The following is a 23,273-nucleotide window of genomic DNA, read 5'->3' on the forward strand; positions in this document are numbered from 1 at the left end:
CCCAGGGACTCTGGCCAACCTGGACCAGCAGCCGTCACAGGCTGGAAGCAGGTGTCCCACAGGACGGCCTCTCCCATGCTTGTGGGCTCACTGGGAGGTGGTGGTGTGAGCGGCTGTTCTCTGCTCACTGGCCCAGGAGCAGGTGTGGCTCCTGGAGCTCCTGTCTTGGGGAAGTCTGTCCTAGGTAGGACCTGTAAGTTTCACCTAAGGATGCTTCTAGCACACACAGCTGTGTCTGAAGCCAGGGTCTCCGTGGAAGCACCACCTCTTGGTGACACACGGGGCAGCAGCCGGGGCTGGGGAGGCCTGTGGCGCCGGGGCTGGCCCTGGTTCCCAACCTCCACCTGGTGGTCCTGCCCTGGAGGGACTGTGCTGAGGCCCCGTGCCCTCCGGTTCCAGGTGCGCAGGAGAAGCTGGGCGTGATGAACAAGGGTGCTGTCTATGCGCTGTGGGACTACGAGGCCCAGCACAGTGACGAGCTGTCCTTCCACGAAGGGGACACCATCAGCATCCTGCGACGTGCAGACGAGAGCGAGACCGAGTGGTGGTGGGCCCGCCTCGGCGAGCGGGAGGGCTATGTGCCCAAAAACCTGCTGGGGGTGAGCACGCCAAGCGCCCTCTGCACTGCAGGCTGGGAGTTGGTCATCCTTGTCACTGCCGGGGGGCAGGCCGGGAGCCACTGCAAGGGCTGCCTTTCCAGGCTGCCATGCCTGGGGCCAGCTTCGGGCCGCGCGTGTGCTTTTCTAGAGTTTTCTGTGGCCCGGAGTGTCTGGTGGGGGTGGGAACACAGCAGCTTGCAGGTGGCCAGCTGTCATGGCGACAAGTGCTCAGGGCCTCAGCAGAGGGGCCACCTTGGTGCTCCTTGGCCACTCAACACAGCACCTGCTGGGTGGGGGGCCCAGGTGTGCCTGGTGCCGTGGCCCAAGGTCTGCTCCTCTGCCTCTCAGCTGTACCCGCGGATCAAGCCCCGACAGCGAACGCTTGCCTGAGGCGCCCCTGAGCGCGGCGGGGTCCTCGAGAGACGACTCTGCCCCCAGGAAGCTGTGGCTGGAGATGGCGTCTGTGTGCTCACCCAGCACCTCCCACAATGTGAACCCCTGCAGCTCCTAGGTGAGGCCTGTCCCAGTTTGCCAATTACTGTAAATCCAAATAAATACCCAGCTTCCAAACACCTCCCCTGCCAGCAAGCAGCCCATGATGAACTCCTGGTTGGTTGCCGGTGACGACAAAGTTCTCATCCGTCTGGCCCCTGTCGGGCGTCCCCCCCAGCCCCCAGTGCCACAGAGTGTGCCCCTCGCTGGACCCCTGCCCCCTGTGACTGAGAGCGAGAGCCCTGTGGGAGCTCGTGTCTAATGCTGTGGCCACCCCACGTGGGCTATGTGCAGTGTCCCCCTCCTCCAGGTGGTGGCCTAGCTCACCTACGGCCGCTCATGCTGGCCCAGTGCTGCAGCTGGCGGATTGGCACCAGGGCCCTGAGTCACATGGCCTGCGAGCGTGCAGGCCTGCCGCCATGCAGCGCCCCCTTGCACCAGGAGTTTCTCTAGGGTGCAGCCAGGGTGAGGCCACTGTGAGGGCAGCTGGTGCCTGGAGCAGCAGGGCCTGCCCCCCACCCCAGGCTCGAGTCAAGGAGGGTGCTGGCGTGTGAAGTGCACGTAAAGGCTTTTATATACCAGAAGTGTTTTTCAGCCAGACCATTTGAAACTACCAGAATGTGCTGGAAATGTTCTCATTAAAACACAAGCCCTCCGGCTTTCTCATTGAGTCTTGTGTGTGGACTGCCGGAGGCACTGGCTGCGCCGAGGCCGTGGACCTGTGCGTCTCCCACCCACACTCAGGTTCTCTGCACACGGGAAGGCGGGAGCCTGACCTGTACTTGCAAAATAGTTTTAATCATGAAGCATCGTATACAAATGGCTCTACAGTCGTGTGCGTGAAGTAAAAAGAGGAAGCTGGCCCCGTGGCACAGGACCGTCAGCAGGCTCGCTGGACGCTGCTTGGGGGGGCGGCGCCAGCACAGAGCACGCTCAGCAGTAGTGTAGCTTGGGGAAGCGCCGCCCGGTGAGGGGGCCCCGGGGGGGTGCAGGGCACAGCGGCTCCGTCCCGCCTGGTGGCCAGAAGCGCTCCGAGCTCAGCTCACGAGTGGGCTTACTGGTCCCGGGATTCGTAGAGAAGCTTGGCGGCCTGAAGGGGGACCAGACGTAAATGCCGGCCAGAGCCGAGACGGCGGTCAGGCCCCCAGTGGAGGCGGGCCCCGCCCTGGCCAGCCCTTACCTTGTGCATGGCCGCCAGCCACGCCACTGCCTGCCTCCTGCTGGCGCTGCTGTCCTCCCCGGCCGTCAGCTTCAGCTGGGTCACGCACGCCTCACCCGGCACCGTGTACTGCAGGCACATGCCTGCGGCCCGCGCGCTGCCTCCTGGTGGACAGGGACGAGGTGGTGAGGGCCCGCGGGGACCCCGGCACTGCAGTGGGGGAGGGCACCAAGTTCACAGGTGTGAAAGGCACCAGGGCAAACCAAGCTACGTTAGCGTCACTGCACCCTATGCGAGGGGTGTCGGCCTCCCACCCGAACACCACACCTGGGGGTTAGAGGTCGCAGCTTGGGGGCGGCCTTCTATGAGGAGAAACCACACGCTGAGCTGTGGCCCGCCTCCCTCGGAGGAGGCCCTCGGATGGGTCCTCTGGACACCGAGGGCATGGCAGGGGAGGCGCCGGCACTGCCACAGCAGGCCGACCTGGGCTCTGCCCACCTGCTGCTTTTGCACTCTGGCCCTGGACGGAACAAGGGGGTCACCCCTGCTGGGGAGGGCCTGGCCCGCACTGTCCCCACCTGCCTCTGGCCAGATCTCTGGGTTGTAAGAAGCCCGCGCTGTGGTGCAGCAAGTTAAAGCCTCAGCCTGCAGCACCAGGTTCCGTATGGGTGCCGGTTCGAGTCCCGGCTGCTCCACTTCTGATCCACCGCCCTGCTGACTGGGAAAGCAGTGGGGGACAATCCAAGTGTCGGGCCCCTGCACCGTGTGGGAGGCCCAAAGCAGCAAGCTCCTGGCTTTGGATCGGCCCAGCTCTGGCCGCTGTGGCCTCCGAGGAGTGAGCCAGCGGACGGAAGAGCACTCTACTTCTCTGTGACTCTTTCAAAGAAATATTTGGAAAAAAAGAAAAAAAAAAAGTCCGAGGGAACACTGGCGAGAGCAGGCGGAATGTGCTCCAGAAACCACCCCCGGGCACGCTCCGTGTTGGCAGGTCTGCCGGGGCCACTTTGCTGGCTGCACGCCTGAGCCGCATGGGGGGGGGCTCACCAGCTGCCTCACAGGCCTGGAGCCTGAGTGCCGCGACGCCGCAGGGGCAGGGCCCCCCAGCGCTGGCAGGCACCGCCGCCTGCATGAAGCACGCACACGTGGGTCCCACACAGCGGACCCACGACTGTCACAAGGAGCCTTGGCACAGGCTGCCCCGTGGACAGAAGCATGCAGGGGGGCCGGGGGCCGGGCTGACCTGCAGAGGCGGGCGGGCTCCCCAGGAGGCTGGTGTAAGTGTGAGTGTGTCTGTCTGCGTCAGGAAGGCAGGCGGCAGTGGAGAGAAGGAAGAACCAAGCCAATCAGACAGTGGGCGGGGCTACGCGGGCGGCCAGCAAGCATGCACTCTGGACGACGCCCCAGCAGCTGGGCGCCGGGCATGACGGGAGGGGCCCCGGGGCCACCACTCCAGCCTTTTCCGGGACTCTCAGTGGCTACGTCTGGTTCAAGTCCAGCAGTGACGAAGTGACCCACGGGAGAGAGGGGGGCCGGCCGCCATCGCCGCACTCACCTCCAGGGGGGAAGCCTTCCGTGAGGGTGTGCACGGAGCACACGCGTGCAATCTCCACTTCGTGGTGCCGGTCTCCATCCAGAAACAAGTACCTGCGCAAGCACAAGGTCCGCGCGTCCACTCCCTGCCGGGCGGGCTCAGGGCTGCCCCGGCCGGGACCCTGGCTCTCACCTCTGATTGCTGGACAGACGACAAACCATGGTTTCCGCTTTCTCCGCGTTTCCAAAAGTCACAAGGAAGGTGGCTCCTTGGGAAGCAGCAGCAGACGTGAGCCCCGGCCACACCCCCGCGCGTCCCTGAGATCTGCATGGGCGGGGGGCTCACAACCACCCAGATCCCCCTCCCGCGCGTCCCTGAGATCTGCATGGGCGGGGGGCTCACAACCACCCAGATCCCCCTCCCCCACTGCTGCTTCACCTGAGGGGGTGGGGGTGGGGGTGGGGCGCCCTGCGGAGGCCCCAGCGAGGCAGACCCTGACCCTGAGCTGAGGTCCGGCCTGCTGCCGGCCAGGGGCCCGGTGGCAGCCTCCACCCGGGAGTGGGCCCGGCAAAGCTGGGACCAACACTGGAGGTGGCATGTGTGTCCCCGAGCCCCGTGCCGCTCACCGCTCAGGAGCACTTTGAGCTGCTTGTCGTAGAACTCGGCCTCCTTGTGGGACACCAGGGCGCAGGCCGCGCACTGCCGCACGGGGTCCACGAAGCACATGCGCCGCAGCGCCACCTTCTGGCCGCAGCACCGGTCGCAGAAGCACTTGCCGCAGCGGCGGCAGTGGTGCTGGGGAGGAGGCGCAGTGAGGGGGCTCAACGCCGCTTTCCAGCCCTGGGGCGTCGGTCCCGCAGCCCTGCCTTAGGCTCCCCGGAGCAGCCAGCACAGGGCTGCACCCCCCATCCACAAGGCCCCCCGCTGCCCCCCGCCTCGGCTCACCTTCCTGGTGAGGAAGTCAAACTTGGCACCACACTGCATGCATCGCGGGCACTGGAGCGGAGAGAGGGGAGAGCTGCGAGGGGGGCCTGCTTCAGACACGCCGGGGCGCGCGTGTGACTCCTGCCTGGCCAGGCCCGAGGACCCGTGAGCTCCTGGCAGCTGCTCTTTGGCCTAGCCCTGTTCCTGGGGCCAAAGGTCGGCCGTGGACGGACCCTCGCATGAGCCAGGAAGGAATCTGAAAAGTGTGGGCTTTAGGGCCAGCGCTGCGGCACGGCGGGTTAAAACCACCGCCTGCGTGCTCCCCGATCGGGGTGCCCACTCCAGTCCCGTCCACTCCACTCCGCTCCCTGCTGTGGCTGGGAAGCAGCAGAGGATGGCCAAGGGCTTGGGCCCCGCCCCCACCTGGGAGACCTGGGTGGAGTTGAGGCTCCTGACTCCCGCCTGGGCCAGCTCCAGGCATTTGGGAACTGAACCAGGATCTCAATCTCTCCTGCCACTCTGCCTTTCAAATAAATCAATAAAAGTTTAAATGGCTCAGAATGGCTGCTTCACAAATGCAAGCCTGCTGACATGGAAGAGAAGCCCTGCGTGATAAGCGCCTGTGTATTTGAAACCAGGCCAGTGGGGACAGGTGGTCAGCAGCGGGGCTCCCCAGGCTGGCCTTCCGGCCTCCGCTCAGCCTCCCCACCCAGACATGGACTCCCTCAGCTCTGAGAAGCCAACCCTTCTCCCAGAGGGGCCTGGCGCCACCTGCTGGGCTCCAGCAGGGTCACCGTGCCCCCTCGCAAGCCTGTGCCGGCCAGGCAGCAGCACGTGCGACCCCCCAGCCACCATGCGGGCCTCGGTGACCAGGTCCCCCGGGAGTCATTGTAGAAATCGAGCCACCTGGGAAGAAACAGTAAAATGCCCGTTCCCGTGCTTGGCCCACCAACAGCCCACGGCTGCGGGGGGGCGTGGCCTCTGGGCGCCCAGGTTCCGGGGGGTTAAGGCCATCCAATCCCCGGCAACAGCTCCCTAGGGCCAGTGGGGACCTGGGGTCTGGCCACAGCCCAACTCCTCAGATCACCCGGGCAAGGCCACAGGGCAACGCTGCTGCTGTCACCACAGCACCCCAGAGGGGCGCAGGTCACCCAGACCAGCCATGGTGACTGAGGTGGGGGCCTCGGCCTTGAGAGCCCCTCGCTGACATCTCTGGGTTTCTGGACTCGGCGTCTCGGCCTCCAGAACCGGTCAGCGGCTCTGTGAGGGCCTCTGGCCGGCCACCATCCCCCGCCACTGCCCTCAAAGGCTCTGCCTGCCACACCACCACCAGAAGCCGCGCCCCGGGCAGGAGCAGAGACAGTGCCAGCTGCCCAGGGGCCGCCCAGCAGGAGGGGGCTCCCGCACTCGGCGGCAGACTGGGAAGCCGGCTTCCAGGGGCGGCGCACCCAGCAACCGAGTTTGCCTCCCAGGCCCTGCTCAGGGCGAGGTGTCTACATCACGGTTACGACTGAAGTGACGTAAACTGGCTCGGAAACAGGGGTTAGAGTCGTGTCTGAAAGGCAGAGTGACACAGAGCCGCGACCGACCACCGTCCCCCGGTTCACCCCGGGCCGGGGGCTTCACCTGGTCTCCCACAAGGGCGCAGGGCTCGGGCACGGAGCCTCATGAGCAAACGCTGGTCGGGGGGGGGGGGCGCCCTAACCACTGCACCCCCAACACCCGCCCCTGGACCCGCCCCTGGACCCGCCCCTGGACCCGCTCCTGGACCCGCCCCTGGACCCGCCCCTGGACCCGCCCCTGGACCCGCCCCTGGACCCGCTCCTGGACCCGCCCCTGGACCCGCCCCTGGACCCGCCCCTGGACCCGCTCCGACAGCCCTGCCACAAGCGCTTTCTGCTGGTTGTGCTGATGAGAAACAAACAGAATTATCAACGCGGCAGTTCGGAAGGAAGCTGTGAACAGGCCTGGACGTCGGCACACAGGGAGGCCGAGCACAACCCAGCCGGGGGGAGGGGCAGCCCAGGGGCGACCCAGCTGGGGAGGGGCAGCCTGGGGCACCTCAGCCCACTGCCCCCCTGTCTTCAGGTGCCCAAGGGTAAGCTGGGAACTCACTGGGGACAGGGACAGCGGGTGTGGGGCCGGGCAGGAGGCCTCAGAACCGACTCCCCTGCTGTCCGGCCAAGGGCTGGGCACCTGTCTCCCCTGGCTGGTGATATGAAGAAAAGGGGGGCCCTGGGGCCAGGGCTGAGGGTAAAGCCGCCACCTACGGTGTCGGCGTCCCATATGGGCGCCGGGTCGAGACCCAGCTGCTCCACTTCAGATCCAGCTCTCTGCTATGGCCCGGGAAGGCAGTGGAGGATGCCCAAGTCTTTGGGCCCCTGCACCCCCATGGGAGACCCGGAAGAAGCTCCGGGCTTCCGATCGGCGCAGCTCCAGATGTTGTGGCCACTGGGGAGAGAACCAGCATACGGAAGACCGACCTCTCTCTCTGCCTCTGCCTCTCTGTAACTCTGCCTTTCAAATAAATAGAAAAGAATCTTAAGAAAGAAAAAAAAGAGAAAAGAGGTCCCCTCGCAGCCACAAACCCAGGCCTGGGTCAGAGGCCGCCGCCCCCACGGGGGAGCCAGGGCCCGAGTCCGGCCTGGGACAGCGGCCCAGGGCGACCCAAGCGCTGGGGCCCTGCACCCGCGTGGGGGACCCGCATGGAGCTCCGGGCTCCGGGCTGGCCCGGCCCTGGGGGAGGCAGCCATCATGCCGGCGGGTGCTCTCTGCCCCCTTTCGCCTCCGCCTTCGAAGGAAATGCTGGCGCTGCCTGGCTGCCCCTGCACCCTGGGCGACCCCGCTCCTTCCACAGCGGGGCAGCCTCGGGCCAGCACAGCTCCCTCAACTCCCCCAGTGCCACCCCCAGGGTGAGGGGAGGCTCACACCCTCGGGCCAGCAGCCGAGACACCCACGGGAGTGACAGCCACGCTGGAGGGGGCTGCGCGTGGATTCGGAATCCTGCACAAAGCAAACTCCAGTGCCGCTCGCCGTGAGCCTCTGTTCCCTCAGCCAACGTGAACTCGTCCACGACGGAGCCGGGCAGCGGGGGCGGCTAAGCCCTGCACTGGGCTCCCCTGCAGACCCCGGCCCGGCCCGGCTGGGGGGCGGGGGCCACAGATAGGAGCTCCGCCTGTCCGCCTGTCCGCCTGTCCGAGGGTCTGGACTGCACTCCGGAACCTGCCCCCGCCTGGGCAGTGCGCCCACCCTCCAGGCCACGCCCAGCCCTGCGGGGGCTGCCCCCGTGCCCCAGGGAGGTTCTGGCCTGGCCCACCTGGACTGGATCCTGGCGCCAAGGAGCCACCCCGCTGCCCAGCCGGGAGCAGCCCCTCCCCCGGGCCCGAGTTGGACCCCGGCCCCCGGCCCCCGGCCCCGCGCGGTCCCCCCACCGCCCACCTGGCGCTGGCCTGCGGGCCTGGTCCAACCGCTCGGGCAGCGAAGCTGAGCCTCCTCCGAGGCTGTGCACCCAGATCCGGGCACGGGCCGCTGCCCACGCGACACGCCGCGTCCTCGGCGCCACCACAACTTTTCACTAATTCTTTCTCATTTTATTTACTCGCAAGGCGGAGCTACGGAGAGGCGCGCGCTCGCAGGCTCCATCCGCGGGTTCCCTCCCCAACGACCCCCCCAGCCCGGGCTCCCACGCGGGCGCAGGGGCCCAGCCTCCACCGCTGTCCGGGGCGCAGGAGCAGGGAGCCCGCGCGGGACGCGGCCACCGCGCCAGCTTTTAGGGCCGCACTGCGCGAACCCCACAGCCGCGCCGACCCCCGGCCACGCCCCCGGGAGGACGCCCCTGGCCGCCCACGCCTGGCACGGGGCGGGCGCGCACTCGGGCCGCCCCTCCCCGCCGGACTGGGCCCCCGCCCGCACGAAGCCCCACGACGCCGGTCACCTCGGGGGCGCCCCGCGCGCACGGCCCCCGCCGGGAAAGCGCAGCTGCGCGGCCCCCGCCCACCGCGGCGCCGCCTCCGCCGCGCGTCCCGCGGCCTCCCGGGCGGCGCCCAGCGCCGGACCCCGCGCCCACCTGTCGGTCCTACCTCCTTGTCCGGGACCCACGGCGGCTCCTCCAGGCCGAACGGGCTCCCGAAGGCCCGGTGCTCGGGCACCATGCGCAGCCCGCTGGGCGAGCGCACCAGCTTCTTGGCGTCGCGGCGCGCGGCCACCCCCGAGGACATGACGCCGCCTCGGCCCCGGGCCGTCCGCCTGCCCGGCTGTCGCGCAGCTGGGGCGCCGCCCCGCCCCGCCCGTCTCCGCCCCCCGCGGCGGACGGCGCCGCCGCCCAATCGCTGAGCCCGGCCTGGAGCTCGGACCAATCGGAACACTGGCCCCGCCCCATCGCTGTCCTCGCCAACGGGTGCGAGGGCACCTCCTCCGCCACTCTGCGTCCGGTCACCAATCGGCAGCGAGGGCTGGCCAGGGTCCGCCCCTCTCGGCGTAACTGAGACTTTGGAGTGGCCACTTGGTCAGCCACGTAGGCGTCTCTTCGTCTCTGATTGGTGCAGCCTGTGCGGGGCACCCCGCGCTCGTTGGCAGAGACGGCTGGGAGGGGCGGGACAGCGCCGGGAGGCGCGGCGCGCGCGGGAGGTGAGCGCGGCGGGGCGGGGGGCGGCCTGGCCGGGAAGAGGCCAGGGGAGCCGCTGCGGACCGGGGTCTGGGGCGGACCTGGCGGTGGGTGCCCGGCCGCCGGGGCGCGCGCTGTGCCGAGAGCCGCGTGTCCACTCCCGCAGTCGGCCTGTGCGGGCCGCGGCCACCGCGAGGCGGGCCGGGGTGCTGGGCGAAGTGACCAGCAGGGCTCCTGCCGAAGACTGGCCGGGGGTGGGCTTGCCAGACCGACCTGGCTGAAGCCGACGTCCGCGAGGACCGTGCGGGTGAGCCTAGGGGCCAGGCCCCTGGCCGAGGAATCTCCGTGGTTGGTCCTGAGCGGGTGTCCGGCGGCCTGCCCGCAGCGCCCGGCCGTGCCCTGGGCTGGCCCCCGGCCGTGCTGGCCACACCTCCTGGTCAGGTGCAGCTCGGGCAGCACCGCTGAGCTGGCGAAGCCTCACCCGGGCCCAGCCCCAGCCGCAGCCCCACCTCCCCCGGCTCCGGAAGGGCGGCTGCGCTCGGGCCCAGGGCCTCCGGGGCTGGACCTCTTGTCCCCTGCTTCGGACCAAAACGGGAGCCGCTGGCTTGGGCACAAGGGCCGCAGGGCCCACAGGACGCCCAGCCTCTCCCAGGGCATCCAGGGTGACCAGGAGCCGGGGCTGCCCGGGACTGCCTGGCCTGGCCATCGTGCAGGCCGGCCTCCCGTGCTCAGTGCCCCGCCCCCGCAGCGGAGCTGACCCCGGACACGGGGCCGCCCAGCACACCCTGGCCTTGGGAAGGCCAGGCCGCCTGCCCGGGCTGGGGACACAGCCTTCTTTGTCCCCGGCTGGGCGCCCGGTGGCCCGAGGCTGACTCCCCAAGTGTCCTGCCCCCCAGGGCCCCGTGGAGACACACCGAAGGGCAGCGCGCCGGAGGGGCACCTGTCGCCCGCGGGCAGGTGCATCAGCCGGGGCTCGGCAGCGGGGGCTCAGCGCGGTGCCCGCCGCCCATCTGCGGTCAGCGCACTGAGATGGATCAGCTGGACCTGAACCCCAGAATCATCGCTGCGGTTAGAAGAGGTGGGTGCTGTGCGGGTCCTCACCGGCCCGGCTGCACCGAGGCCTTGGTGACGTGGGCCGGAGTCTTGGGGCCTCTGCCGAGGGCCGAGCTTGCGCTGTGCCCTCACCAGGGGAGGCGGCGGTGAGCGCAGGTGCCTGGGGGGAGGTGGGGGGCTCCCAGCTCCGGTCAGCCTGGCCCAGCCCTGGCTGTGGGAGGGGGCGGGGGGCAGTGTCCCTCGGTCCCTGCCTCAAGTAAAACAAAGTGAACGCCGTGGACAGAGCCCCTGGTTCCCGTCTTCAGGAGCGCGCTGGGGGTCCAACCGGCCCTCCCGCCCAGCCACTCCGTGCGCCTGGACGTCTGGGGGGCCCTGCACCCTGCGGGCCGCCCGTCTGCCTCGGTCAGGTGGACCGGGACAGCCTGCGAGCGGCGAGCAGCGCACACGTGCTTGCCCCTCCCCACAGCGGGGTCCCCCGCCGGCTCCTCCCCCCCGGGACCCACTGTTCCCCACAGCTGCCAGGCCGTGCCTGCAGCTCCCGTGTGCAGGGCGCCAGTTCTGGCCTCCCTTCCCGGGATGGCCAGGGCTTCTCAGGGTTTGGGGGGCTGGGGGGGCCAGTCCCAAGGAGAGCGCGTGACTGCAGTCCCTGTCTCGTTTCAGCCAAACTGAAGTCAGCCAAGGAGCTCCTGCATTTTTCTGGCCCAGACCTGCAGAGAGTGACCGGCCTGTCCGGCCCCGACGTCCGGCACCTGCTGAGAGCGGCCTCCTTGTCCCTGCGAGGTGGCAGCGTCCTCACAGGTGCGCCGGGTGCCGGCCTCTTGGGAACTGACGTGTGGGTCCGTCGTCGCCCATGTGGGCACTGTCCAGGGCTGGCCGCAGCAGGCCAGGGTGGGCACAGGAGGCAGGGCAGGCTGCCCGTCAGAGAGGCCGGCGGCAGCAGTGAGCTGGCTGGCCCCGCGCCTGAGCAGGCTGTGAAGGGGACGCGGCACGAGGCCCCTCTCTGGTAGCCGCCCCGCCGTCCCCAGGGGCCCTCACGGGGAGGGGCGGCGTCAGGGCGCTGGGCAGGCAGGGCCCCGGCCTCCCTTGGACGTGGCGTGGAGGAGCTGGTGCGCAGTCTGGGTTGGCTGTGGACGGCGGTTTCTCGTCTGGGTGCCAGCCCCGGGCAGGTCTCTCCAAGGAGCACGCCCGGTGGACGCCAGGCAGCCTGCCGGGCGGGCTCTCACCCCGCTCCCCGACGCTGCCCCCACAGCGCTGCACCTGCACCAACAGAAGGACAGGTTCCCGGCGCAGCACCAGCGCCTGAGTCTGGGCTGCCCGGTCCTGGACGGGCTGCTCCGCGGCGGCCTGCCCCTGGACGGCATCACCGAGCTCGCCGGCCCCAGCTCGGCGGGGAAGACCCAGCTGGCGCTGCAGCTCTGCCTGACCGTGCAGTTCCCGAGGCAGCACGGAGGCCTGCAGGCCGGTGAGTACCCCGGGACCCCGGGCCACTGTCCCCCTGTGTCCCCCCTGCAGTGCCGCCCTCCAGAATGGAGAGGGAAGGAGAGGCTGGGCTCGGCCCAGGAAGCCCTGAGCCAGGCATGGGGGGCAGGGCCAGGGCTCCGCGCACGCGCCTGTCTGGAACATTCCATGTAGGGGGACATACGCTGTGGGGCCTTTTAAAGAACTGAAAGGCTGCGTGCAGAGACGGAGCTCTTCCACCCGCTGGTGCGCTCCCTAAACGGCCCCAACAGCCAGGGCTGGGCCAGGCCGAAGCCAGGAGCCTGGAGCTTTTCCGGGTCTCCCATGTGGGAGCAGCGGCCCGAGGACTTGGGCCGTCTTCTGCTTTCCCAGGCCACAGCCGAGTGCTGGAAGAGGAGCAGCCGTTGAGGGTGGACGCCAGCGTTGAGGGTGGCAGCCGCACCTGTTGGGCCAAGTGCCGGCTGGGACTGGTTTCTTTCCCGTGGCTTCCTGGGTTTAGGGTTCATCCTCCATTCTCTGGGTGGCTGAACGCTGCGCCCTGCACCCCGCTGTCTCCAGCCACATCTCCCACCAATGTGCAAACATGCATGGTTTTCAAAAATACTTTGCAGCAAAGGTTTAAATTTCATTTTGTGTGAACTTTTGAAAAAAAAAGTTATTTGAAAGAACATCAGGGAGAGAGGGAGCGGGGAGGGCTCTTCCATCCACTGGCTCACTCCCCAAATGGCCTCAGAGGCCAGGGCTGGGCCAGGCTGGAGCCAGGAGCCAGGTGCTTCTCCTGGTCTCCCACGCGGGTGCAGGGCCAGGCACTTGGGCCGTCCTCCGCTGCCTTCCCGGGCCACGGCAGAGCGCTGAGCAGCAGGTGTTGGCGCCGCTGCGGCCAGCGGGCCTGTGGGCGTCCCCATCGCTGTGGCACCACTGCCCGGCCTGAGGGGCAGGGCCGCCTGCGAGGTCTGACCTCGGCCTCTGGGTTTCGCCGTGGATGTGGTGTGCAGCGCGGGCCGGCCTCACCCCTCTGCGTGTGGGTACCCGGCGTATGGCACCCTGGGTGAGGTCTTCGCCCACTGGATTTTCCTGGCATCTCTGTTGGGAATCGCGCGCCCCTGAGCCTCCGGGCGGCTGTGGGATGCTCGGGGCAGGTTCTCTGGCACAGGGAGCCCGGACCACGGGCTGCCCCAGGGCTGCTGGGCGCCGGGTGAGCTGGCTGAGGGCCAGCAGTGACACGGGCACCTCAGCTGCGGAGGGAGCTGCTGGTCCCTGTGTGCAGCTCGGTGGAGCCCGCAGGGCGGCCCCGGGGCGTGGGCTCGGGGTGGCTCAGCGGGCCGTGTGCCGCAGGCGCGGTCTACATCTGCACGGAGGGCGCCTTCCCGTCCAGGCGGCTGCAGCAGCTCAGCGGGCAGCACTGGCGGCTGCGGGCGGACGTGGCCCGGGACGAGGTCGCCAAGATGCGGTTCAGCAGCCAGATCTTCGTGGAGCACGCCGCAGACGTGGTGAGCGTGGAGCGCAGCCGGCGCGGCCGGGGGCTCGGGGAGGGCAGCAGGGTCCTGCCTGGCCTGGGGAGGTGAGGAGCTGACCAGACACCAGGGTGGCTCCAGGTGCGGGGTCAGGGCCTCTCGCTAGCCTGCCAGGGACGCGCAGGGGTGAGGAGCAGTGTCCCGACGGGAACTGCGGGCCGGGCAGGCAGGGCTCTGCGCCCGCTGCACCTGGGGCCACAAGTGGCCTCCAGGCAGGTGGCAGGGTCCCCCTGGGCAGAGGAGGTGCCCCACCCCCGCCTCTGGCGGGGAACAGGGGATGGGCAGCTCTGCCCCTGCCGGGGCCTGGCCTGGCTTCATGGCAGCCACAGGCACGGCTGGGCCCAGGGACCCCGGCCTCGCTGTGGACTGAGGGTCCTGGAGGCACGGAGGGTGCGGGCGGGGGGAACGGCGCGCGTGTGCCAGGCCCCCCAGGCAGGGCCCCCACCTCCGGGAGAGCCCGGCCAGACCTTGAAGCGTTGTTACAGAAACGTTTTCAAGTAAAGGATGAGCTGTATAAACTTTTAATTTTTAAAAAATTTACAATAAAATACATTATCACACACACATTAACAGAGGCCCAGCAGGCTGGGGACACAGCCCCTGGGTCTGCCGCGCGGGCACAGCTGGGCCCCAGGGCCCCAGGCCACGCGAGGCCCCCCGCGCAGCAGGTGCCCAGGGCCGCACCACAGCATTGCCCCGTGGGCGCCGGGCGGCAGGCCCTCCAGCCCAGCCCAGGCCACCTGCGGTGTCCTCGGTCCAGGGCAGGCCAGGCTCACTGCAAGAGAAGGCCACAGGTCAGGCCCGCGTGTGGCCAGCAGCTGTCCAGTGTCCACCTACAGTGCCGTGGGGGACCCGTGCTCTCGGGGCAGGCACGCACCCTCCTCACCTGCACGGGCAGCCCTCGGGCCGCACCTGTCCCCCCACCTGCGGACGCCCAGGCCTGCAGAGTGGCCACGGGCCCCAGCCCTGCCCGCTGTGGGCGAGGCGGCGGAACTCACGTTGGCGTTGGCGTCCTCCAGGCTGCTGCTGTCATTGTCTGCACAGAGGAACTCTGCCAGGGATGCCCTGCAGACAGAGCACACGCGGGCTCCCTCAGGGGGGCAGTGGCCGCCGCCTCAGATGGCCCGGCCACCCCGTCTGCAGCCCGAGAGCGCCCGAGCAGTTGGGTCCCCCCAGCCGGGACACCAACAGGCCAGCTGTTCCCAGGGCTCGTCCAGAGCGGCCTGGTGGTCAGGGTGGCCTCAGCACTGCGGAGCCACAGAAGGGTGGGGGCGGGGCAGCAGGCGGGAGGAGGGGCTGAGCCTTTCCCAGGAGAGCAGCGAGGGTCACAGGCTCTGAGGCTCCCCCCCCCCCCCGCCTGCCTCTGCGCAGGACGCCCTGCTGGAGTGCGTGACTCGGAAGGTCCCTGTCCTGCTGTCTCGGGGCATGGCCCGCCTGGTGGTCATCGACTCTGTGGCAGCCCCATTCCGCTGTGAGTTTGACGCCCAGGCCTCAGTGCCCAGGGCCAGGCGGCTGCAGGCGCTGGGGGCGGCGCTGCGGCGGCTGAGCCACGCCTTCCAGAGCCCGGTGCTGTGCATCAACCAGGTGAGCTTCCGGCTGGGGCGTGGGCATGGGCGTGGGTGGCCGTGAGGCCTTCTGGAGCTGACTGCCCTGGCTCTGGCAGGTGACGGATGCCGTGGAGGAGCAGGACACGGCACCCGGGCTGCAGGGGTGAGTGTGGGCGTGGCCCAGGGGCAGGGGTGCTATGTGTGGGCGTGGCCCAGGATGGGGGCCGGGTGCCCAGTGCACAGGCGTCAGGGCCTTTTGTCCTTGCAGGTCCGGGGACACACGCGCTTCCCCAGCCCTGGGCACAGCCTGGGCCAACCAGCTCCTGCTGAGGCTGCTGGCCGACCGGCGCCGCGGCGAGGAGGCAGTGCTTGGTGGCCCGGCTCGGACCCTGCGGGTGCTCTTCTCCCCTCACCTGCCCCCCTCCTCCTGCGCCTACACCATCCACTCAGAAGGGGTGCGTGGGACCCCGGGGATGGAGTCCCACTGACATAGGGGTGGCTGCAGCGTGGCCTGGCCAGGTCCACAGAACCCCGTCTGGCCACATCTCTGAAGCCCTGGGCACCGGCTGTGGTGTCCGGCATCCTGGGCAGCTCCTTGCTGTAGTGAGCAGGGGCCACCTCGGGTGTGGGGGGCGCTGTGCTCCCCCTCCTCCCGGCCCACCCTCGGGGGCTGGTGGCCTTGCCCCAGCCCCTGGGATTCCCCCAGCCCCACAGGGGCTCCCTTCCGGGCAGGGCAGTCCTCAGGCCCCGCCCCCACTGTGGCCCCCAGGCAAGCTCCCTGCTGGCTGGAGGTGAGGCCCCCCCCCGCCCCGCCCTGCTCATACCACGCCCGGGCCACCCCCACCTCCACGTGGACAGTCGCCTCTGAGCCTCAGGGCCTCTGCTGACCACAGGACCCTGCTCTGGTCCACGCGGTCACAATGAGTCACTGTCCCTGCTCTCGGGGACACAGGACGGGCAGGTGGCGGCCCCTCTGCGGCTGCACTGGGGGGGACGCCGGCCCTGGAGCCGCGGAGTTCCTGGGGTGCTCCTGGGAGAGGACGACCCACTCGGCCGAGGGCGCGCCCCCCGGTGCGCCTGGCGGGGGGGGGGGAGCTATTTTGGGATTGGATTTTTAGCAAATCGCCTTCTGCAGCAAACTTTAAAGCAGACAATAAAGCATTTTATAAACAACCCCAAATGGTTTCCAGGCAACACAAAGTCCAACGAGAGGAGGGACGGCCCCGGACAAAGGCTGCTCCCAGGAGCGGCTGGGGCTGGCCCTGCGGGAGGCCCTTCTCTGGGCGGTGTCCGGCACTGGCGACCCCCAGACAGCCTCAGAGCCTGCCCCGGCCCAGGCCTCTCCCTGAAGACCCCTCAGGTGGTCTCTCCACCACCCGGTGAACTCTTTGGCGGCTCTGGGGTCCCTCCCAGCCAGTGCCGGGCCGGTGAGCCCAGACAGGTGCCCACACCTGCCTCTGGCCAGGGCTGGGAACCGGGCCCCTGTGTACAGCTGCACGGCTCAGAACCACGTGCACACACAGACACGGATCTCCCAAGGGAGCAGAGTGCACCCTGCAGGGTAACAAGGACACGGAGATGTTTGCTGGATTTACGACCTAAACTGCTTCCATGATATTCCCGGCAGCGTGTGCGTCCCGCCCTCGGATCCCTGCAGTGTCACCCAGCACGGCCTTCCCCGTAGGACACGACTGGGCGCCACCCCCGCCTGTGTGCCTCAGTTTCACGGAAACTGAGGGACCAGGGGCCGGGCCCCGCGTGGGGCCCTCAGCACGCCTCTCCCGGGAACTGCAAACTGGCTGTAGCCGGTGCGGTGCTGTGAGTTCAACAACCACCCTGCGGCGCACCCTGCGGCGCCCAGAGCTGCCGCGGCCTGAAGCACGAAGCCCCCTTCCTCACGACCAGGCCTGCGGAGCCCTCGGCCCCCAGCACAGCCCCAGCAGGACACCCAAGGGCCACTGCCCAGGCCTGTCTGCGCCCAGGGCTCCGGAGCCACATCCCACAGCAGCACCGGGTGCGCTTCCCAAACGCGGGCAGCGGCAGCGTGGGGTGGGAGCACCACGGTACCGGCGGGGCAGGCAGGGCTCCTGGTGGGGAGAGCTCCCAGAACCCCTCTAGGAGTCCTACATGGGAGGCTCAGCCTTCTGCCCAGAGCCATCTCCTCACCCAGCACCGACATTCTGAAGAACGGCCTTGCGTGACAACACCTGTCAGGCTGAGGCCACCCACGCTAGCAAGTGAAAATAGAGCCGACCTGTCCCTGCTCAGCGGTCCCGCACCGCCCCCACCCCGGGGACGCCTGCTCACCGAGCGGCTGCTGGGACAGGACCTTAAAGGAGGCCTCGGGGTTGACCTGACTTCCCGTCAAAGTGCACTGTGTTGTTTGTAAAGAAAAGCTTTTTAAAAATAAAGCGTGCGACAGGGAGAGAAACTGGGGGGGGGGGACTAGCGGGGCGGGGGGGGGGGCAGGTGACCGCAGCCCCGGGCCGAGAAGCCCCTCTGGTCCCTGGGGAACCACTTCCCCTACGGCGGCGGCTCTCCTGCCCAGGTGACTCAACGCGGAGGACACGGTGCCGAGTCCTGGGTTCTTCTGTGCGGCCCGTTATGGCGTCAGAACTTAAACATCTCGGTGTCATGGCAAGAAGGGGGCGGGCAGGGCCGCCGTGGACTACATCTGCCTCCACAGGTCAGCCAGACTCCGGGGCGGCTGCCTGGGCCTGTAGCAGGTGCACCCTGGGCTGGCCGAGGGGGCCGGCCGCTGCGGGGGCGGGGGCGGCAGGGGCCCAGCACCTCCTGGTTCAGCTAGCTCTGCCTGACCTCAGGGGGCCAGGTCGGTATGGCTGGCACTCAGAGCTCTCGAGTCTGCCAGGCAAGGGTTTCGTTCCTGCGTGAAAAAACAGAGGGAGAATTACACTCAGGGGGTGCCGAGGCCCGGGCGCAGGCCTGCAAGCGTGCTTTCCCAGCCCTGGGCCCCGGGCAGACTCCAGGGCTTCCAAACGCTGGTGGAAACAGGGAATTAAAGGTTCACCTGGGCAACGGTGCCAAAGTCCAGACGTGGTTTTCAGAGTTTCCGAAGCCCCTCAGGATGTGGGAAGCTGAAAGGCTCGGGGCTGGCGCTGTGGGCAGGGGTGCAGCCACCACCCGCGCCGCGCCGCGCCCTGATGGCCTGGGAAGAACGGCAGAGGATGGCCCGAGGGTCTGGGCCCCTGCACCCCCGCGGGAGACCTAGATGAGGCGCAGGCTCCGGCCTGCCCAGCACTGACCACTGCAGCCCTCTAGGGAGGGACCAGCACGATGGACGATCTTTGTGCCTCTCCCTCTAACCGTTCAAAATAAATAAATCTTTAAAAGAGACTGTCTCATCAGCAACCCTTTCATGACCAGGAGAGCTGAAAGCAAACTACCCAGCACCCTTCAGGCTTCCTGGAGGCCTGGGGGCACAGCATGTGAGGTGGCCGCCTCCCAAGGGTGCCACGGGGAGGCCCGGTGAGGGCAGGCTAGCGGCACGGCCTAATAGCTTGTCAGCTAGAAGTGTCCCCAGTGTGGTGACAGATGTCCCACCAGGCCCACTGCCAAAAGCCACGGTCTGAGGCTGGCACGTCTGCTCAAGGCACCTGGGCAAGAGGACCAGGTTCTAGACACAGACGGCCCCGGCCACACCGCAGCAGCCATACTCGACTTCGAAGAGCAATGAGAACGCAGACGCCATTCTTTTACGGAGGGGGGGCACGGGCGCCAACCCGAAGAATGGAAGGGGACACTGACGGGGACAGCCTGCCAGTCACTGTGTCCATGGAGCTGGAGCGACAGCTGACTCAGATGAGGAGTGAGTAACACAGCTGGCCACGCGGGGACCTCACTGCGCATGGCGCGCACGCCCTTCCCCGTGGTGACAAGGCATGCTCAACGACCGCCATCGCACTGGGGAGAGACCCGGAGGACAGAGCCGCCACCGTGCAGCCGTGCAGCCCAGAGCGGCCCCGGGGCAGGCTCCTTACTTGCGCGCGGTCTTCGGAGGCCTTGCCACTCAGGTTAAGAACGCTCAGAGAACTGGCACGCTTCAGGCTGCGCCCCGGACACGGACATGCGAGGACAAACAGATCAGCACATCGGTCAGGCAGCAACAGGAGACACGGGCAGAGCTGTCCCTTCACGCCCCGCAGTGACCTGTTCCACTGGGTGTCCTGGGGACCGGCCCACGGGTGGAGGCGGCCTCTATCTGGCTTGCTCTGACATCTACACACCCCGCACATGGAAGTGCCGTCCGCCGTGTCCAGCGCCCACCTCTCAGCCAGATGCTCTCCCGAAGCACCGCGTCCTTCCCCTTTCCGTCTAAGGGCTGCAGGCTCTGTGGTGCCCCCTGCTGGTGCAGCCAAGTGAGTTTAGGAAGGGCGTGGGTGGCCCTGGGGGCACTCAGCACTCAAGTGAAAACGCAGAATGTATTTTCTATATTAAAAGTAGAAACAGCAGCCGGTGCTGTGGCGCAGCAGGTTAACGCCCCGGCCTGAAGCGCTGGCATCCCATATGGGCGCCAGTTCGAGACTGGCTGCTCCCCTTTCAATCCAGCTCTCTGCTATGGCCTGGGAAAGCAGTAGAAGATGGCTCAAGTCCTTGGGCCACTGCACCCACGTGGAAGACCTAGAAGAAGCTCCTGGCTCCTGGCTTCGGATCAGCGCAGCTCCAGCTGTTGCAGCCATTTGGGGAGTAAACCAGTGGATGGAAGACCTCTCTCTCTCTCTCTCTCTCTGCCTCTCCTCTGTAACTCTTTCAAAAAAAAAAAAAAAAAAAGTAGGAATGGCCAGCGCTGCGGCTCAATAGACTAATCCTCTGCCTGAGGCGCTGGCACACTGGGTTCTAGTCCCAGTTGGGGCGCCGGATTCTGTCCTGGTTGCCCCTCTTCCAGGCCAGCTCTCTGCTGTGGCCCGGGAGGGCAGTGGAGGATGGTCCAAGTGCTTGGGCCCTGCACCCGCATGGGAGACCAGGAGAAGCACCTGGCTCCTGGCTTCGATCAGCGCGGTGCGCCGGCTGCAGCGGCCATTGGGGGGGTGAACCAACGGCAAAGGAAGACCTTTCTCTCTGTCTCTCTCTCACTGTCCACTTTGCCTGTCAAAAAAAAAAAAGTAAGAACAATAATTTTATCATTATTAAAATGAACTTGAGCTGGTATTTCACTTAAAAACCAATACTTCTATGTTGGGGCGGCACTCTGGCGCAGTGGGTAAGCTGCCACCTGTGACAAGGATCCCGTATAAGCACCGGCTGCTCCACTTCCAACCCAGCTCCCTGCTGACTGTCTGGGAAAGAGCGAAGGCGGGCCTCTGCCACCGACTTGGGAGACCCAATAGCTCCAGGCTCCTGACGTCAGCCTGGCCCAGCCCCGTTTGGGAAATGGACCAGTGAATGGAAGACCAAGCTCTTTCTGTAAAGCTTTGCCTTTCAGATAAATAAATCAATCTTTAAAAAAAAAAAAAAAACACAAACCTATGGCTACACACTTAAAAAATTATAGGGATTTTATGTATGTTCACATCTTTTTCCCATATGAGGTTTGAAATACTTGATTACCAACAGCCTGCCCATCACCTGTAACCTAAACTTGACATTGTGCATGTGGATGGTAGCCACTGACGGCCTTCCCACGGCCGCCCGGGCTGCGAAGGCCGCGTCCGTGTCCACAGCGCTCCCAAGGTCCCCGAGGGCGGCAACTCCTGAGCGGCAGTTTCCCTCCAATCAGCTGCGCCAAAAGCGGACAAAACTCACCCCAAGATGTCCCAACCAGGATACACTAACGGCTCCCCCAAAGCCCACACAGATGTTGCTGAAGTCTGTTCAGTTTTTCCCTAAAACTGCTCACCAACTAAGTAGGAAATCAAACCAGATCCAGGTGCGTCACGTTCTGAACGCTCAGCGCTGCCCCCGCAGGTGGGAGTGGCAGCCTGACTCCCGGCCACCGCGCCTCCTGCCCTCGCGAGCACTGGCCCCGCGACATCCAGGCCAGAGCGACCCCACACTCGCTAGAAAGGTCAATTGGGAGCCGAGTGGACCGGCTGATAAACATTCGATTTTGTGGGATCGGATTTGCTAAGCGATTCGGAAAACGCCCGTCTGAACCGGTGCCCACATCTGTATGCCAGGCGGGTGGTGCCAGCCCCGACAGCACCGAGGGCTCTGGTCACGGTGGCTGCTGCGCTGTGTTCAGTTTTGTTCTCCCGGTGAAGACAGAGGAAAGCAAGGGAACAGGAACTCCCCGGCTGTCACGGGAGGGCAGGGCCCGCTCCACACTCAGACTCAGAGCCAGAACAAAGACGTGAAGACAGCAGGGCCTCCAGGAGTCACAGAGCCGTGAGGCGTGGAGGAGGGGCGCGGGTCACCCCCTCTGTGCACCCTCAGCCCCAGAGCCCCAACGCACAGACGGCCCGACAAGACCTGTCGCTTCAGTTCCACAGCCATCAGCATTCCAAGACAAGAGCGCACCGGTCTCGGCTCCCCAGTCACCGCGCGGCCCGGACGGGCCTCCGGCACCCCCACACCTCAGCTCCCTGCCGACCACGCAGGGCCACTCTCTCAGACCACCGAGAGGGCGGGGCCGGGTCACCAGCGGCGCTGCGTGGGCGAGAGGACTCTGACAAGGCAGTGACAGACGAGCCGCGGCAAAGGCACGCGCGTCGGCGCCCCTGGGTCTCCAGCCCGGGACAGGCGGGGGTGGGGCTGCTGGCAAAGCTGAGCCTGAGCATCGCCTCTACAAAGTCGGTGCCAATGAGCAAGCTGGGGCTCCCGGCTTCCCCGGCCAACGTCCACGTCACGGCTGGAGACCCTGCCGTCCGCAACCTCGGGTTTCAACAGCGCAAGGGACCCCTCCCGCAGAGGCCTGAGAGCGGTGCTCCTGTGGGAAGCCGTCTTTCTCCCTACCGTGTGGGCTTCCGTGTTGAAACCCCACGTCACAGCTCTCCCGTGCAGGGCCAGGACCGGAGGCCCAGGCGTTTCCTGTCTAGCCACTCGGGAGGCTTCTGACCACCTCTCGACCTGCCCCGGCCGGCCGCGGGCGGAGGCGGGGAGGGGTAGTTACCCGGAGCTCCTGGGCTCGCTCTCGCGCGGACTTCCGCCCTTCAGCTTCCTGACCAGCTTCTCGCTGCTGCGCCTAATGGAAGCCCGGAGTTTGGTAAAGGAGCCGCTGCGCTTTAGAGATCCTCCGCCGTCCTGCAAGAGACAGCGACAGCGGTGACGCCGCGGCCAGGCCCCGCGCCAGGAATCCCACGGCCCCGAGGCTGCGCGACCTTCAAGGCCAGAAGCTCCTTGGCAGGAATCGGGTCCCCGAAGGAGAACTCCTAACACTGCTGTTTTCGGGGAGACCCTCCCCCGTGTCGTTACCACATGAGCATCCGCCGGGCGTGGCACCGAGACCTGACGGAGGCCACGTCCCTCCACAGGCCGGCTAAGCGGCGCCCAGAGGCTCTGCCCGTCAGCACCCTCCCAGGATGCCTGCCCTGCACGTGAGCATACACGTGGCTGGGGAGCTAACCAGCTGCTCACTGTGCAGGTCACCAAAAATCCCAGACACCCGCAAGGGGTGGCCCGGCTGTGGCCACAGTTTCAGACATTAGCAATCGAACACAATCCAGTCTGTCTGAACATGAAAATCAAGAACACGGTGAGCAGTGTGTACACAGAACCTTTATTCTTAGCAGGAATCACTTAGTAGGATTAACAGCAGGAACCCCATCACCTCCGGAAGCTCCCCAGCCTGCGCCCCCAGAGAGCAGGTGCTAGGAGCAGACAGACGAGACACAGGTCAGCCGGAGTGAGTTTATTAGAAGTTAGAAAGACACAAATACACAAACCACTGAGCACTTGAAGATTAGTGAGAAAAGCAGAACTGCCAACATTTCACACAAAGACTACACAGCAAACGCTACTTCAGCAAATCCTGGGGGCCCCGGGGTCTGAGTGAGGGGAGCACGTGCAGGGGCCTCATGCCATGGCTGACACCTGTGTGACACTGGGAGCTACCTGCTTTTACACGCATGTATTACAAGTAAATGGGCTTATTAATACAGTTACACTCCTAAGAACAGATCTGGCAAAGCTACAGAGTCAGGAACCCCACAGAGGACAGCAGCACCCAGAGGAGTGGCCAGTCAGAGAGGTGCAGTCTGACAGATCCTAGGTGGCTAGACAGCAGGCGGCGCTGGAGAGAGAGGGAGCTGGAGGAGCGCCGCCCGGCATGCAGGATGGCGGAGAGGCACACGGGCGGCTAGGCCTGTCAGACAGAAACGAGAGAGAGCACGTGAAACCACGCCGGACAGGCACAGCCCGGCCCGCGCCGCCCTGCACAGCGTGCCTGGGCTCTTCCGCACGGCCTCGGTCCTGGGGTGGCCTTGTGCCTGCTTCTGCTG

At 66.9% G+C, this 23,273-nt stretch overlaps 4 protein-coding genes across 24 annotated transcripts in view; 2 read left to right on the top strand and 2 right to left on the bottom strand.

Annotated features, from left to right (window-relative positions):
* The window catches only part of PPP1R13B (protein phosphatase 1 regulatory subunit 13B), an 87,433-nt gene extending 85,687 nt beyond the window's left edge, over positions 1-1,746 (top strand). For all 4 annotated transcript variants that reach the window (XM_062181069.1, XM_062181066.1, XM_062181067.1 and 1 more), the window contains exons 16-17: positions 400-599; positions 948-1,746. In XM_062181069.1, coding sequence (XP_062037053.1) covers positions 400-599; positions 948-989 — 242 coding nt within the window. In that variant the 3' untranslated portion in view covers positions 990-1,746. The remainder of the gene's footprint in view (positions 1-399; positions 600-947) is intronic.
* A 124-nt stretch (positions 1,747-1,870) lies between these two features.
* On the bottom strand, positions 1,871-8,959 carry ZFYVE21 (zinc finger FYVE-type containing 21). Of its 2 annotated transcripts, XM_062181095.1 has the most exons (8): positions 8,785-8,959; positions 4,727-4,777; positions 4,408-4,576; positions 3,974-4,049; positions 3,803-3,894; positions 3,491-3,544; positions 2,272-2,414; positions 1,871-2,181 (listed from the first exon to the last, which is right to left on the bottom strand). In XM_062181095.1, the coding sequence occupies exons 1-8, from the start codon at positions 8,920-8,922 to the stop codon at positions 2,146-2,148; spliced, it is 759 nt and encodes a 252-aa protein (XP_062037079.1). In that variant the 5' UTR covers positions 8,923-8,959; the 3' UTR covers positions 1,871-2,145. The 2 variants fall into 2 exon arrangements, with proteins under 2 accessions (XP_062037079.1, XP_062037080.1); XM_062181096.1 differs by lacking the exon at positions 3,491-3,544 and having other exon boundaries at positions 8,785-8,957.
* Positions 8,960-9,303: 344 nt separating this feature from the next.
* XRCC3 (X-ray repair cross complementing 3) lies at positions 9,304-16,136 on the top strand. Of its 2 annotated transcripts, none has more exons than XM_062181094.1 (8): positions 9,304-9,331; positions 10,205-10,386; positions 11,022-11,159; positions 11,611-11,823; positions 13,155-13,309; positions 14,705-14,917; positions 14,997-15,043; positions 15,149-16,136. In XM_062181094.1, the coding sequence occupies exons 2-8, from the start codon at positions 10,338-10,340 to the stop codon at positions 15,366-15,368; spliced, it is 1,035 nt and encodes a 344-aa protein (XP_062037078.1). In that variant the 5' UTR covers positions 9,304-9,331; positions 10,205-10,337; the 3' UTR covers positions 15,369-16,136. The 2 variants fall into 2 exon arrangements, with proteins under 2 accessions (XP_062037078.1, XP_062037077.1); XM_062181093.1 differs by lacking the exon at positions 9,304-9,331 and adding an exon at positions 9,393-9,615.
* LOC133751207 (kinesin light chain 1) overlaps positions 13,839-23,273 on the bottom strand; it is a 98,762-nt gene continuing 89,327 nt past the window's right edge. For 5 of the 16 annotated variants that reach the window (XM_062181072.1, XM_062181071.1, XM_062181083.1 and 2 more), the window contains 4 exons: positions 21,947-22,077; positions 18,879-18,945; positions 17,909-18,046; positions 17,692-17,764 (listed from right to left, as the gene is read on the bottom strand). In XM_062181072.1, coding sequence (XP_062037056.1) covers positions 17,942-18,046; positions 18,879-18,945; positions 21,947-22,077 — 303 coding nt within the window. In that variant the 3' untranslated portion in view covers positions 17,692-17,764; positions 17,909-17,941. Of the gene's footprint in view, positions 14,109-14,331; positions 14,399-17,691; positions 17,765-17,908; positions 18,047-18,878; positions 18,946-19,952; positions 19,984-21,946; positions 22,078-22,098; positions 23,138-23,273 lie in introns of those variants that run through there. The other 11 variants (XM_062181076.1, XM_062181075.1, XM_062181082.1 and 8 more) reach the window with 8 other exon arrangements.

This window comes from Lepus europaeus, chromosome 22, assembly GCF_033115175.1.
Source record: "Lepus europaeus isolate LE1 chromosome 22, mLepTim1.pri, whole genome shotgun sequence".
In the NCBI taxonomy this organism is placed as follows: Eukaryota; Metazoa; Chordata; class Mammalia; order Lagomorpha; family Leporidae; genus Lepus; species Lepus europaeus.